Below are 17,277 nucleotides of genomic sequence, written 5' to 3'. Positions count from 1 at the left end.
ACATCATATTTATAAAATGTGTGGTTTTTATTTGAAAAATAATATACCACAATATACGAAGATAATCAACTACAAGTGAAAGTGTTCGCAAGATGGTTGTTGCTATGAACAAGTTGAATGGACGATTTACTTGCAACAACGAGGTCATGATGAATAGAATGATATTCAATAATGTGCTCGGCTAAACTCAAAGCCTCATCATATTCATCAAATCAGAATATGATAAAATTGGATGAGTTCAACGATGCAACATTTTTGTGAATACAATTTGACCAAAAAGACATTATCAATATCAATATTTGAGAAGTCGGTTTACAAGATTGGATACATTATCGCAAGAAATTATGTGATGTTTTAATCAGGGGAGAATAATATGCGTTGCACTCTTTTTTTCTTGACAGAGGTTTTGTCCCATTGGATTTTCCCGACATTATGTTGAATGAGGCAACAAATAATGCATATCAAAAGATATGTGTATTCTTTTTTCTTCACTAGATTTTTTTCCCACAGGATTTTTCCTAGTGAGGTTTTAACGAGATACATTATCTATGGGCATCCAAGGGAAAGTGTTATAAATTCATTGAACTAATTAACTGGATTGTCCATTTAAGTTATTCATGAATTACTTGAATTCATGTATGTATATTTCCAAGGTGATATGATCCATTGTGGATAACTATGTACCTAATTGTTGGGTGACCTTTGGGAGTGATATTTCAACACTATAAATAGAGATCACTCATCATTTGAAAGACACACTTGAATTAAGAAAAATTCTCTCTTCTATCTACTTCTCTTGTCTTCTTTTCTTTATACTTATATTGTTCTGAGCTTGATTTTATAACAAATTCAAAATTTAAGAAAATAATTGATATTTTTTCATATACTTATTGTTAATTTAATAAGGCTCTTCGCTATTTTATTTTCTAATAGAATAATTTAAATAATAATAAAAATAATTTTAAATTTGTATTCTTAAATATTATTTTCAACGTAACAATTAATATGTCCTAGAGAGACTACTTATAACATGGGTGTTAGCCGGCCCTAATAAGTGTTTGTTTCCTGAGTATTGTGTACCCCACTTTGAAAAAATATGTCTCTTGGTCACACTAAAAGCTTCTCACATTTTAAGATATTCCTTTAAGCATTATATCCTCCTTTTTTTATATTATAAAAGCCCCTTATTGTTTTGAGAAAATCCAATCTAATCCCCACAAAATGAAGGGATAGACATCTTTATTCATGGCATCAAAATCTATGTTTGAGCTCTCATCCATAGATATTTGTGCAAGAGGGCATACATATACTTTTCCTTTCTCTTTCACTAATATTGGAGAGATCAATTTCCTTTCTAGATCTTTTCCTTATAGTTGTACCCAGTGCATTGCTATTGCGATGAGAGCGAGGGTTTTGACCAGAAGGTGTTGTATGACTTTTTCTTCACATGTGACCTCCGAAGAGAAATAATACAATGTTTTATGAAGTTGAATAATTTGTTGAGGTCAAGAATAACTGTCACATTGTAAGACACTTTAAGTGTCTTGGTTACTTCAATCTCAGTCAAATAGTGTGTTAGTACCTCCAACATAATTACTTTTCATTTCAGTTGTGTGTTTACAAATTTTAGCCACCGATAGATCAGATGCTTATTCAACAACCAACAATTACATTACTACGGTTTAGTTACTAAAAATTGTTATATTATGAAGTCTTTAAATTGGAATATGTTATACAATTTTGAGATGGTATATGTGTTATAAATTTAACGTTAAACTGTATATGTATTTTACACGGTTGCATCCAGTGCAATTATTAGATTTTTGAAGACACATACTTATGTCAATAATTTTTTATTTCCTGTTGTAAAACTTGATACTCTATGTCAAGGAATTTTTCAAACGTCCAAAATACAAAATGATAAGTTGTTTTTGTTGATTCATCGTAATGTATATTGATACTCAAATTTGTGAGGTTGTAATCCAAACAAAACCTTCATTCACATCCTGCTCAGTGTGAATTGTGAAATGTAAGTGTTTCAGTACGTCAATACTCAACAAGTAAAGAAATATCGTCAAATACCATTCCTTTAAATTCGCACCTATCAAAATAGTTAAGGTTGCAATGACAATGTAAAATATATTCCCTAACATAATTTTGGATTTTTTTTTAAAAAAAAGGAAATCATTTTTTTTATTAAAAAAGGGTCAGTTCTCCCGACAATGAATGAACCCTATAATATTTCATTATTAAGACAATAATAGTTTGTCCATCTTATATTGCACCGTAAAAAAAATTACCAACAAAAATGGCAGTTCGTACATTTTAAAATTTGATTTAAACTATTGAGTAAGAATATATATTGTTATTAATTTAAAAATATAAAATCTGATTTCACTAACAAACAGAAACATATGGTCATGGTTCGCCTCTTGTCTGGTTTAAGTGCAACACAAAATTAAATATGAGAACAACTCACAATTCTACTTGTAGAATTCGAATCTTTCTCCTAGGTTTATAAGCTTGAATTGAATAGTGTCCTACGTGTTATGATATGTTAAGGTTCATTTTTATGTACGCTACGTGTATTAGAAGTGGTTCAGGATTATAACTGAGCTCCAAATCTTCCTGCAGGCTTTTTTTTTTCATTAGTTTATTCAAGGGTCAACTTTAAACGGATATATTTCTTAGCATATAATGAATTAGGTGGAACATAACCCATCAAATTAAAGTTGTACGAGTCTTCTTTTAGGGGTAGAGTCACCCTTGCCCAACGGGTGTCAAGCTACACTCGTCGAAAAATTACATTACATATAGAGGTCAAATTTTGATTCAATAAATCTATACAAAGACCAGTCATGAATTAGTTCCCACTTCACATTTTAAATTGTGGTTGTGGGAGTTATAGAGCTTCGATTTCAATTGCACTGTGTTAGGATTTTGTGTGGCTACATGTTAGGTAATCGTGAGAGTGTGTTGATCATATTTTTATCACGCCCCAAGACTACCTCCTAGACACAACACGTAGCCTCAAGCCACAAATAAACCCAAGCTAACCTCCTGAAATTACAATACGATATCATACATAACTAAATAAACTGGAAAATAAAATGAAGTCTCAAATAACTATCATATCATTAAAGAGAATCTGATACAAAACAAAATGCACATCATCTATTAACTATCTGAAAGTCTCTACTCATAAATGAATTGTAAGGACAATCCCCTAGCCAACTCTAAATTGTCTAAAAATTGAAGCAAACTATTGAACGAAATCATATGGTTGTCCTGAGATAGATTAGGACTACCAACAAAAACATTGCAAAGTTGATCAAATCTATACTAATTGTGATTCTGATAAGATACGCCAGAACCTAATAAATATAATTATTACATAACAAACAAAGAAAAAATAAAAAGAAAATATTAAGGTAGCGGTGATCATCAAATCAATCGTTATATAAAATTGATCTTTCCATAGTTATCTAATGATGCAGTTAAACAATACAATAGAATTTAAATAACAATCAAACAAACACTATGATTAAGTCAAGGGAAAAGGGTCAAAAATGTCCTTAAACTATGTGAAAGGAACAAAAATGTCCTCCTTTTATAGTTTGGCTTAAAAATGCTCTCAACATCAATACTTTGGTTCAAAAATGCCCTTACACGATGCAAAAGGATAAAAAATGCCCTCCTATTATAGTTTGGTCAAAAAAATGTTCTTACCGTCAATATTTTGGTTTAAAAATACTCCTTTTGTTATTAAATGGATCAAAATGCTCGTTTTTCAAATAAATATATTATTATTTTCTTTTTGACACATTTTTTTTCAATTAATTTTTTTTTAACAAAAGAAAATATTTATCTTACTTCAATTCAGAAAAGAATATAAAAATATTTTTTATTTTACTATCATTATTTTTTATCGTTATATAAATATAAATTAATGATGAATATACTATAATATTATGTATATGACATATATTATCTATCAAAAAGGTACATTTTTATTTGTTGAAATGATTTTAGAAGAAAGAAAACAAGAATAGTGTTCTTTAACAATATATTAATTTGGAAAAAGATGTGTTTAAAAAGAAAAAAGGGAAAATGCACAAGTACCCCCTAGACTATGACCGAAAATCTCATAGACACACCTTAACTAAACTAAGGTCCTCTTACCTCTTGATATTATTTTTTTGTAATTTTATACACCTTTTGTCTTACGTGGCACAGTCCGTAACTCCATGAAATTGAGGCGCGTGGGAGATATTTGGATGTCACGTAAGTCAAAAAAGTGCACAAAACTATATAAAATAATAAGTTCGGGGAGTAATAGGACCTTAGTTTAGTTAAGGTGTTTTTTAGAATTTCAGTCAAAGTCTAGGGGGATACTAATGCATTTTCCCAAGAAAAAAAATATAATTATTGGGAAAACGACATTTTTGACTCATTTTGTAACTATAGGGGCATTTCTGCACCAAAATATTGACTATAAGGGCATTTTAAAGCTAAATATTGTCGATAAGAGCATTTTTGAGCCAAACAATAAATGAAGGACATTTTTGTTTCTTTCACATAATTTAAGGGCACTTTTAACCTTTTTCTCTTAAATCGGCAATACAATACAATATAATACAATACTAGGCTAACAACCATCCAAAAAAATTAGTTAGTTACATTTTTAAATTATTCGTGTTAATAGAAAACACCTTGCATCTCCAAGTATCATTTTTGGCCAAATCTATGGAATGACTAGACTGAAATTAATTTTAGACTATTGTATAATTATTTAGCTAAAGTACTAGAGTTCCAAGTAGTTTCTTTTTTGAGCAATTTTCACCTATAACAAACATAAAAAATATATTTGTATGTTATAGATATAATTTGCATAATTGCGCTCAATAACAAACATATATATGTACATTTCTCTCTATATATATACACAAAAAAACAGTTGTATAAACTGTCTATGTTTCGGTATACATATACAAAAAGATCAATTGCATTATATGTGTTTGTATTAAGAGAGAAAGATAAAAAGAAAACTGGGCAGAGGAAGATCGTATTTGTATAATCATAAGTGTATTAGACGTAACTATATGCATTTGCATTTGTATATACAATTTTCTCTCATATTATACAAACACAATGTGTACATTTGCATTTGAATAAAGTGAGAGCGCGAGTGATATTTGGGAGAGTGACGAGCGAAATCTGAGAGAGGAGATGGGAATGAAAAATATAGGTATATATACAATTTTCTTTCGTTTTATACAAATACAAACTTATTATATACATTTGTGTTTGTATAAAAGCGAGAGAGGCGAGGGAGACTGCTAGTGAGAATGAGAGTGACGAGCGAGAATCACAAGAGAGAGGCGAAATGGCAACAGTTTGTTATGGGGTACAATTAAATCAAACTATGTTTACAACACTTAATTTAATTAATACTTTGTTATTATATATTATTTTCCCTTTTTTTTAGTTTTTTCTTTAGATGTCACTAATAATTTCTCTATTAATTTATTTGACTTTTTTTAATATATTTTCAGACATCGAGTATTTTATTATTGTATTTTTTAATAGATTGAGTTATTATCTATTGTTTTAAAAACATCCTATGTAATGCATCTTTATTGTTGCTTTTATACTTAATTGAGCTGATTAATTTTGAGTTTGTATATTCTTGAGTATCTTTGAGTTGAGTTGAGATGAGCTGAGTATGTTTTTCTTTTTTTACAGTTAGAGCTTATGCATATGCTTTAAAGTTTCCTCTTACATACTCGTACTCTAAAGCTTAAGCTTGTGCTTTAGAGTTTCCCCTTACACCTCAATGCATAGTTTGCTTGATTCCATTTACTTTTCAGTTAAATTTGGATGTTGTGGGTTTTGTCCCGACTTTCATCTTAGTTATTAGAAGTTTCATAGATAGATAGTAATGTTTTGAGCAGTCTTTTTTATTTTCTTTGTCAATTCTTTTTGTATAACTTACATAAATGACTATAATTTAAGGGTTATTAGATTGAAATAGATATAAGTATCATATTTTTTTAAAAAAATAGCTACAGCTTGAATTAAAAAATTGCTAAATTCCATAAATATTTCATTTTAAAAAATACATTAAAAATAAAATACCACTAAATGAGGTCAATTAGTTAATGTAAATGACCTATTTTTCAGCCCTTAAACCCACTAATTTGGCATTTTAAAAAACGTAACTAACATATACTGTAATGACCCGTGAGGTTATTTTTGGAAAATTTAAATTATTTGTATAACTTGAGTTAATTTATTTATGAGTAATTGTTGAAAAAAAAAATAATAAAATTAATAGATAGTTAGTGGGCTAAAGTGATCAGTTATTTAAGATTTTATACTATTAGGGTCATGTATATATATAAAAAAAATTTAAAATAAGTTAGTGGTTTTGATCAGTTTAATAAATAATTAATTTAGAAAAGAAGGAGAGGCGAAAACCTTACCTGAGCGACAACAAGAGAGGAGAAGAACGAGTTGAAGAACTCGTTGCGGCTGGGGAAAAAAACACAAGGAAAAACCTTGCGTGAATCAAGTAAGTGTTAACATCTCATATGTATAAATTTATTAGGGTGGTATTGTTTGAAACTTTAAGAAAAGGACAAAAGGGGTCATATATAATTGAATATAGTTTTTTTTTATATTGTTTAATGTGTGGTGTAATTGGCCAATTGATAAAATAATCTAAGTAAGGAAACGAGTTACCCCCTATTGGCAATAATGGTATGGCATACTTGGTATAACTATAATATTATATATATGTGAAATGTTGGCGTTTTTATTTTATAGGATTTCCACCACTGGTTTCATAACCAGTGGTTTCTATATTTAGAAATTGTAATTTTATTATCTCATTATGATCAAAAATTTGATATATCAATATAGGTGATTAAATATTGGGTGTATTATAGTATACTATTAAAGTTATAATGTTTGGGAGAAATTATGATATAACCCTAGACTTGAAATTTGAGGAGATATAAAGAGTTGGCATGTGAATTGGTATCAATAATTACAAATTTGATTATAAAGTTGGGGTGTATTTTTGGGTAAAGGTTAAACACATAAAAGTGTGAGTGTTGTTAGTTCTGAAAACCTTATTGTGAATATATACTTTAATAGATTCCATTGGTTCAGAAGCTCAACGGAAAGGGAAGGCTCAAGTCCAAGAGTAATTATTCGATTGGCTAAGGCAAGTGGATTTCTAAACTCTTGTTAAGCGTACGAAATTCGTGTATTTCCGTGTGTGATGTTGAGAATGATTTGGAGACTTGTTGCTTATTTGTTAGTGTTGTATTTCTTGTTGCAAATTGTGCTTTGTTATCAAATAGTTATCTCCTCCTTTTCATTTGAGCATGTCATTTGCATTGTATCTGAGACATGGTTGTGGTAAGAGGATGTACTATTTTCGAGGGTCGTATCGCGCGCCGCGATGGATATTATATTTCGAGGGACGTATCGCGCGCCGCGAAGGTTACTACTATCGAGGGTCGTGTCGTGCGCCGCGACAGATGCATGGACAGATATGCCCCCCATGGGTCCCAGACTGAGAGACAGCGGGTGTGTATCGTTAAGAAAGACATGCATCACGATATTTGACATTGCATCTCATGGCATTGCACATTTTATTATTGATGAACTTGAACATGTGTTTTGCTGATCTTGTGATTGTTTCTCTGTGAATTTTGTGATTGTTGAATATTGAGTTGTTATTGAGAATGTGTAAACTGATAGAGTGTGGTTATTGAGTGGTGTGTTTGGTAAAATATTAGGCTGTAGCGTGGAGGTTTAGATAGGGTGTCAGGAGTACCCGTATTTTGTTCACTTAACTTGTGTTTAGAGGTTTGCTTGTTGGGTACCGCGTGGTTTGGTACTCACCCCTTGCTTCTACAAATTTTTGTAGGTTACGAGCCGGGATTTTAGTGATACCCTCCATTCTCTTCGTTTCCGAGGCATCTTGTGGAGGATTGTGAGGTAGCTGCTTGTCATCTCAGCGAACTTTCCTACTCCAGTTTATGACTTTGTTTTTACTTGAAAGACAACTTCATTTAGATTTCTATTTTGTTCCAATTCTAATTTTTACATTAGAGGCTTGTGCACGTAACAACCTGGTTTTGGGGATTGAATTAATATGACTTGGTTTTCTTTTATAGAAATTGTTGTTGGATTGTCATTTACTTCCGCACTTTGTTAGATATTGGGTTTTAGGCTGACTTGTCTTGGTGGGATAAGACGAGTGCCATCACGACCATTTTTGGGTCGTGACATATACCTTCTAGGATTCTGATCAACTTAAAAGGAAAAAATATGCTCCTTCTTTCTTCTTAATTTCACTCCTAAAACGAAAAGACAACTTCATGGCTACTATCACAGTTTTGATCCGGTATTTTAGAAAATGGAGCGAAGAGAATTGTTATGTAGAATATAGCATTGACGGGATAGTGTTGAAAGAATATGTTTTGTATTCTGATTTAGTTGATTTGATTTCGGTACAATTGAACGTCAATCTTACAAAAAAGTATGAAAATCAAATACATTGTTGTAGGTAATAACACGCCAATAGAAATACGTAATAACATAGGTGTGCGCATATATGTTCGTTTGAAAAATATCAACACTCAATTTGGAGTATATTCCTTGTGTGTAAGGATTTTCGATATTGATATAGTATATTCTGATTCTTGAGAAACTTCTATTGAAGGTTATGTGGTGCAATTTGAATACAATCATGAATTAATTGGTACGCATGATATTTACCAATGCTCCCAATGTTTGACGATCAACTAGCGGATATATTTGATCGTGGAAATGATTTAATAATTCTGAACAGATAACAAAAGAAGATAATGGTTTATCAGATATACATGGATAAGTCGACATTAAAGGATGTGATGGAAATGTATTCAATCAAAAAAAGGATTTAATTTGTTGGTGGAGAGGTCAAACTCTATTAGGTGAATTGTTGTTAAATTCATTTAATTTTACGTGTATCGAGTTGTGTTTGCAGATGCAAAACAAAACTAATAAAAATATAAATTGTATTCCCATCTATAATCTTGTATGCCAATCTAAAGAATGTGCATGGTTGATGAAAGCGTCAAGTATTAACAAGTCGAAGATGTTCAAAATTTAACTCTGAACATAAACGTCCTCTCAAGGATGGGGTGCATTCTGACTATCGTGCAACAAGTGGATTAATTGGAGGAATAATCGCGCCTAAATTGAGGAATCACAAGAGGAAGTAGACTCCAAATGATATCATGGATGACGTTAGATTGGAATTGGGTATTAATATTAACTATATGTTGGCATGACTAGCAAAAGAGAAAGCATTAGAATTGATAATGGGGCAACCAACTGCGTCTTATGGGAAGCTACCAGATACTTGTATACCTTGGATAAGACGTACCATAATTCACATATATGAATGAAGAGAACACATGAGAACAAATTTTTATACATGTTTATATCTTTGGATGTTTTTATAAAGGGATTTGATCATTGTAGGCTGGTTGTTGTTATAGATGCTAGTCACCTCAAATCAACATATATTGGTGCATTCGTATCAGCCAACACTATGGATAGAGCAGGTATTTTAGATACATACATACATTATAATTTAATTTATTTGTTATTCATCTTTCTTATACATTATAATAGGGAATATATTGCCTTTGGCATAAAGAGTTATTGATTCAGAAAATGAAATTGCTTGGACATGGTTCTTTGAACAATTCAAAGAAACTTATGTTAAGAAGAAATATGTGTGTGGTATCTGACCGACTAATAGCATAATAAAGGTCATATCTGATGTGTAAAACAATATCTAACATTACACCTGCATATGGAACTTGTGGGCTAATGTATGCAAGAATTTTCAAAAAACCAAATGAACAATTGAGTGAGGTATTCTACACTATGGAAAAAACATATAAGAAAACTGATTTTGATAAGCTAATGAAAAGGTTTAAGCAGTTTAATGTAAGGGTGAAGAACTACTTGGAGTTGGTTGAATATGAGAAGTGGGCAAGGTTGTATGCACCAATTCTTCTGGTCTCATGATGACGTCAAATATTGTAGACTGCAACAATTTGACTTTGGTAGCAGCAAGAGAATTACCCATATTTGACTTTCTCGAACAAGTGTGCTTGATGTTTTCTAGATGGAATTGCACAAATCAAAAGAATTCATCATGCACTTTCACACTACTTGAGAAGGAGTTTCAGGAGATGCTTGTGCTTAATTAATCAAAATCTGGGCGTATGACGGTATGCATGCTGAAGAAATGTTAATTTTTGTAAGAAAAATAATATTTGTCGTATTTTAGTTGCTTATATATTCATTTATTTAAGTATTTAAAGTGTATTTGCTTTCCTATGGAGTGTATAGTTGAAATTATGTATTGATGCTAGGTTGCCCCATCAACTAACTACACTTATTCAGTAAGTGATGAAAAAAATATTTATATCGTATGCTTGGAACAGAAGACTTGCAGTTGCAACAAGTTTCAAGTTGATGGAATACCATGCTGTAACGACCTGTTTAGTCGTTTTGAACAGAAGATTTTACTTCTGGAAAACTGGCTGAAACGACGGACCCCACAACGGACCGTCATGGGCACGATGGACCGTCGAGGGTGTCTCGTTCCAAAACACTTAGGAAATTCTGAAATCTGAGTACTGAAATCGACTCTCTGAACTCTGTGACGGACCTGCAGGACGGACCGTCACAGGTACGACGAACCGTCGTGAACTCTCGTTTCAAAACACTTCAACTCTTGAAAAGTTGGTACAGGGAACGATTATCTGAACGTCGTGACGGAAGTTCAGGACGGACCGTCGTAGGCACGACGGGCCATCACAGACTCCTTAAACAAATTGAGTCCCTGACGAACCTGCATGACAGACCGTCGCAGGCACGACGGGCCGTCACAGGTTGCGTAATCCCAGGAGGAGTCGAATTTCTTTACACGTTTTAAGGGACGTTTTGGACTATTCCTACTTTAATTATAAAGTTAGAGGGTTAAGGTTTATAAATCTAATTACTTGGGGGTTAAAAGAGGTAACCTTAAGTTAATTAGTGGGTTATTATTGCCATCTTTCATTTTTAATTATATGTTAATTAGGGTAAAAGAAAGAGGATTGGAATAAGAAAATAGAAAGAACAAAGAGAGAGAGAGAATTGAACGAGAAAGAGAGAAACGAAGAGGATAGCAAAGCTTGGGAATTTCTTGCTTGATCACTAGTCTTCGGTGGAGGTAGGTTATGGTTATTTCATGCTATTCGTAGTAAACTCTTAATAGCGAATGATATGTATTGATGGTATTGTAAACCCTGCTATGTGCTTAATTGTATGCTTGCATGAATATGATTATGTAATTGTGAATGAATAATCATGATGAAGCAATTGAATCCCAAATCTTGAAAAGAAACCCTAATCTACTTTGTTAATGATGATGCCTTGGTATAAAAGAAGGCTTGATGAACGAAAGTGGTGAGATTAGGGGATCGGGTGCCACGTTCCGGTACCAGGATAGAATGAGGATCGGAGTGTCACATTCTGACACCAGGATAGTATATGGATGGGGTGCCACGTTCCGGTAACAGGATAGAATGAGGATCGGAGTGTCACGTTCCGACACCAGGATAGTATATGGAGCGGAGTGTCACGTACCGACACGGGGGGAATAAAGATAATGAATCTTGAAATATGTTAATAAACTCAATCTAATGAATCTAATCCCCAAATGAGTATGGTAATTGAGGCTTGCGTCCTCATGTGTGAACTTGGCGGTACTTGTTAATGATTATAGTGCTGTTGTTGCTACATGTTGAGTATCATAGTTGATTTTATGATATTACTTGATATATACAGTTTTCTATTTTGAGTTGGCCGATGATATCTACTCAGTACCGTGTTTGTACTGACCCCCCTACTTTTATGTTTTCCTTTTGTTATTTGTGGAGTGCAGCAAACGTGCCGTCGTCTTCAACTCAACAGCAACTCTAGCCAGTCTTCATTACTCCGGATATCAGGGTGAGCTAATGCTTCTAGCTTGGACTGGATCTTCCTCTTCATGTCTTGAGGCCTTGAAGTTCCGGCATGGACTAGCTTTTTATGTATTTTAGCTTCTTAGAAACTCTTAGATTTAGTAATTTGAGGTAGATGTTCTTGTGATGATGACTTCCAGATTTTAGGGATAATGATAAGTTTTGAGTTATAGAAGTTGATTATTGATTTTACTTAATGAGTTTAAGTCTTCCGCATTACTTTCTGTCGACATTATATTGAAATGTTAAGGGTTCGATTGGTTGGTTCGCTCACATAGGAGGGTAAATGTGGGTGCCAGTCGCGGCTCGATTTTTGGTTGTGACAAACTTGGTATCAGAGTATTAGGTTCGTTGGTCTCATCACACAAGAACGAGTCTAGTAGAGTCTTAAGGAACGGTAGGGGGACGCCTTTACTTTTCTTTGAGAGGCTATAAGACTTTAGTAAAATTCCATTCTTTCTTTCTTTCTTTCGTGCTACTACTTGAATCCAATTGGTATCTAGGTGATACAAATTGGTATCTGACCATCTTCACTCTATTTCGCAGATGGTTAGAACTAGAGCAACGACTACGCCAACACCAACACCAGCAAGGCAAGATACAACTGAGCCAGCCACTAGGGCTGTGGCTCGAGGGAGAACAGCGGCAAGAGGCCGTGGTAGAGGTCGTGGGAGGACGTCCTCTAGAGGAAGAGGACGAGCACCTAGTCCATCTGATGCTAGGGCGGTCACTCCTCCACCGACTGAGGAGGTAGTAAGAGAGGGGGAGGATGGGGAGAATGAAAAAGTGCAGAATGAGGAAATGCCACCCCAACCTACCCCAGAGATGATCAATCAGGTTCTGGCTTATCTTAGCGGGTTATCTGATCAAGGCCAGACACCCCCAGTGCTTTCTACACCAGCACCTCAGGTTCCAGAGGTACGACATGCCACTGTTGGGGCTCCCCGCATGGATGCCTCATTGGAGATAGGCACGTTTCCTCGTCTGACTACGGGGCCCATAATGACAAATGATCAGCATGAAATTTTCAGTAAGTTCTTAAAATTGAAACCTCCAGTCTTCAAGGGTGCTGAATCTGAGGATGCCTACTATTTTCTGGTTGACTGTCATGAGATACTACACAAAATGGGTATAGTAGAACGGTTTGGTGTTGAGTTCGTGAGTTATCAGTTTCAAGGGAACGCCAAAATGTGGTGGCGGTCACATGTTTAGTGTCAACCAACAGAGGCACCACCTATGACTTGGGCCTCATTCTCTAGCTTGTTTATGGAGAAGTATATCCCCCGAACTTTGAGGGATAGGAAAAGGGATGAGTTCTTCAGCCTAGAGCAAGGTAGGATGTCGGTTAATGCATATGAGGCTAAGTTTCATGCTTTATCAAGGTATGCCACTCAACTCTGTTTCAGTCCACAAGAGCGGATTCGCCGGTTTGTGAAGGGGTTGAGGTCATAGTTGCGGATTTCGGCCTTACAAGTAGCAGCTATGGCAAAATCCTTCCAAGAAGTGGTAGACTTCGTGATAGAGGTGGAAGTAGTGAAGCCCGATGACTTCACCTCGACATCGACATCAAAAAGGTTTCGAAAGTGAGGTGAGTTTAATGGTTCTTACTCTAGAGGACAGGGTTCTGGAGGTTACTCAGTTCGACCAATTCAGTCTTCACTACAGACTGTAGTTGGGGGTCCACCTCAGACCGGTCAACACTTCTCTGAGAGACCTATGCATGAACCCAGAGAGTGCTATGGATGTGGGGAGATTGGACATATTAAGAGATATTGTCCAAAACAGAGTAATCGACCCCCAATAGCTAGAGGTAGAGGTGGTTATGGAAGAGGCCGTCATTCTGGAGGACGCGGTGGTCGAGGTAATGGTGGTCACCAAAACGGCCGGGGTGATGGGCAAACAGGAGCCACTACATCACAACATGGTAGGGGCAACGGGCAAACAAACGAAAGGGCCCATTGTTATGCTTTCCCTGGGAGATCGTAGGCGGAGACATCTGATGCTGTTATCACAGGTATTCTTTTGGTTTGTGATTGCATGGCTTTTGTATTATTTGATCCCGGATCCACATTTTCTTACGTATCTTCCTCATTTGCTAATGGTCTAAATTTGCGTTGTGAATTACTTGATATGCCTATTCGTGTTTCTACTCCGGTGGGTGAGTCTGTGGTAGTTGAAAAGGTATATAGGTCTTGTTTGGTGAATTTTGTGGGGAGTAACACTTATGTAGATTTGGTTATCTTAGAAATGGTTGACTTTGATGTAATTCTGGGTTTGACTTGGCTTTCTCCAAAATTTTGCGATCTTGGATTGTAATGCTAAGATTGTGACGTTAGCCAAGCCTGGGACAGATCCGTTAGTGTGGGAGGGCGACTACACTTCCAATCCGGTTCGCATCGTGTCCTTTGTTCGTGCTAAGAAGATGGTTAGTAAAGGTTGTTTATCTTTCTTGGCACATCTTAAGGATGACACCACCCAAGTACTTTCAATCGAAACGGTGTCGGTAGTCCGTGAGTTCTTGGATGTGTTCCCTGCAGATCTTCCTGGTATGCCACCGGATAGGGATATTGACTTCTGCATCGATCTTGAACCGGGAACTCGCCCCATTTCTATACCCCCTTATAGAATGGCTCCCGCGGAGTTAAGAGAGTTAAAGGCTCAACTTCAAGAGTTGTTGAGCAAAGGCTTCATTAGACCAAGTGCATCTTCTTGGGGTGCTCCGGTTTTGTTTGTGAAGAAGAAGGATGGGAGTTTTCGGATGTGCATAGATTACCGGCAGTTGAACAAGGTAACTATTAAGAACAAGTATCCTCTTCCTCGCATTGATGACTTGTTCGATCAGTTACAAGGTGTTTTTTTCTTCTCTAAGATTGACTTGAGATCCGGTTATCATCAATTGAAAATACGGGCAACGGATGTGCCAAAGACTGCTTTTCGAACTAGGTATGGGCATTACGAATTTGTAGTGATGTCTTTTGGTTTTACGAATGCCCCTGCTGCATTCATGAGCTTGATGAACGGGATATTTAAGCCATATTTGGATCTCTTTGTGATCGTGTTTATTGATGATATACTGATATAATCTAAAAGTAAGAAGGAACATGAGGAACATTTGAGAATTGTATTAGAAATATTGAGGGAGAAAAAGCTTTATGCCAAGTTCTCTAAGTGTGTAGATGTAGTGTCCTTCTTGGGGCACGTGGTTTCTAAGGATGGAGTGATGGTGGATCCTTCTAAGATTGAGACAGTGAAGAATTGGGTGAGACCCACTAATGTGTCAGAAATAAGGAGCTTTGTTGGGTTAGCTAGCTACTATCGCCGATTTGTCAAGGGATTCTCTTCTATTGCTTCCCAACTGACGAACTTGACTAAGCAAAATGTTCCATTTGTATGGTCGGATGAGTGCGAAGAAAGCTTTCAGAAACTCAAGACTTTGTTGACTACCACACCTATCCTTACCTTGCCAGTAGAGGGTAAGAACTTCATCGTTTATTGTGATGCATCCTATTCGGGGTTGGGTGCAGTGCTAATGCAAGAGAAGAGTGTAATTGCTTATGCTTCGAGGCAATTAAAGATGCATGAACGTAACTATCCGACCCATGATTTGGAATTGGTTGCGGTAGTGTTTGCATTAAAGCAATGGAGACACTATTTATATGGGGTTAACTGTGAAGTATACACGGATCATCGTAGCCTACAGTATGTCTTTACTCAGAAAGATTTGAACTTGAGACAGAGGAGATGGATGGAACTACTGAAGGACTACAACATCACTATCTTGTATCATCCGGGGAAGGCGAATGTTGTGGCAGTTGCTTTAAGTAGAAAGGCGGGAAGCATGGGAAGTCTAGCTCACTTGCAAGCTTTTAGATGCCCATTGGCTAGAGAAGTTCAGATTTTGGCTAATGACCTTATGAGGTTAGAGGTAAATGAGAAGCGAGGATTTTTAGCTTGTGTGGAGGCAAGATCTTCCTTCCTTGACAAGATTAAGGGAAGGCAGTTTAATGATGAGAAATTGATCCGGATCCAAGATAAAGTGTTGCAAGGAGAGGCTAAAGAAGCAACAATCGATGAGGAAGGTGTTTTGAGGATTAAGGGAAGGGTATGTGTACCCTGTGTCGATGATTTGATCAACACTATTCTGACAGAGGCTCATAGTTCAAGGTATTCTATACATCCGGGTGCAACCAAGATGTACCGCTACCTAAAGCAACACTTTTGGTGGAGTAGAATGAAGCGTGATATTGTTGACTTTATTGCCAAATGTCCAAACTGTCAACAAGTAAAGTATGAACACCAAAGGCCCGGAGGAACACTTCAGAGAATGCCCATTCCAGAATGGAAATGGGAGAGAATCGCAATGGACTTCGTGGTTGGTCTTCCAAAGACAATGGGTAAGTATGACTCTCTTTGGGTGATTGTCGATAGGTTAACTAAGTCTGCTCATTTCATTCCGGTCAAGGTGACTTACAATGCAGAGAAGTTAGGTAAAATCTATATCTCGGAGGTGATTCGGTTGCATGGGGTTCCACTATCCATCATATCAGATAGAGGTACGCAGTTTACCTCTAAGTTCTGGAAAACATTACATGCGGAATTGGGTACTAGATTGGACCTTAGTAATGCGTTCCATCCTCAGACCGATGGTCAGTCGGAGTGAACGATTCAAGTGTTGGAGGATATGCTTCGTGCATGTGTGATAGAATTTGGTGGTCATTGGGATAACTTCCAACCCTTAGCGGGGTTTTCGTACAACAATGGCTATCACTCAAGCATTGATATGGCTCCATTTGAAGCATTGTATGGTAGGAGATGTAGGTCTCCCATTGGGTGGTTTGATACATTTGAGGTTAGACCTTGGGGTACTGACCTTTTGAGGGATTCATTAGAGAAAGTGAAATCTATTCAAGAAAAGCATTTAGCGGCGCAAAGTAGGCAAAAAGAATATGCAGACCGAAAGGTTAGAGACTTAGAGTTCATGGAGGGTGAGCAAGTCTTGTTGAAGGTTTCGCCCATGAAAGGGATGATGCGGTTTGGTAAAAGAGGCAAGCTAAGCCCAAGGTACATTTGTCCCTTTGAAGTACTTAAGCGAGTAGGGGAGGTGGCTTATGAGTTAGCCTTGCCTCCAGGGCTGTCCGGAGTACATCCGGTATTCCATGTGTCGATGTTGAAAAGATACCATGGGGAT

At 35.8% G+C, this 17,277-nt stretch overlaps 1 protein-coding gene across 1 annotated transcript in view; it reads left to right on the top strand.

Moving 5' to 3' along the window:
- The window catches only part of LOC109118844 (uncharacterized), a 35,585-nt gene extending 21,949 nt beyond the window's left edge, over positions 1-13,636 (top strand). The window contains exons 8-9 of the mRNA XM_069290804.1: positions 12,944-13,007; positions 13,496-13,636. Of these exons, the coding sequence (XP_069146905.1) occupies positions 12,944-13,007; positions 13,496-13,636 (205 nt within the window). The remainder of the gene's footprint in view (positions 1-12,943; positions 13,008-13,495) is intronic.
- The last annotated feature ends 3,641 nt before the right edge of the window (positions 13,637-17,277 follow it).

The sequence above is a fragment of the Solanum lycopersicum genome, chromosome 11 (assembly GCF_036512215.1).
Source record: "Solanum lycopersicum chromosome 11, SLM_r2.1".
Classification (NCBI taxonomy): Eukaryota; Viridiplantae; Streptophyta; class Magnoliopsida; order Solanales; family Solanaceae; genus Solanum; species Solanum lycopersicum.
The sequence above is the reverse complement of the archived record's forward strand: the minus strand, read 5'-3'. Positions and strand labels throughout refer to the sequence as shown.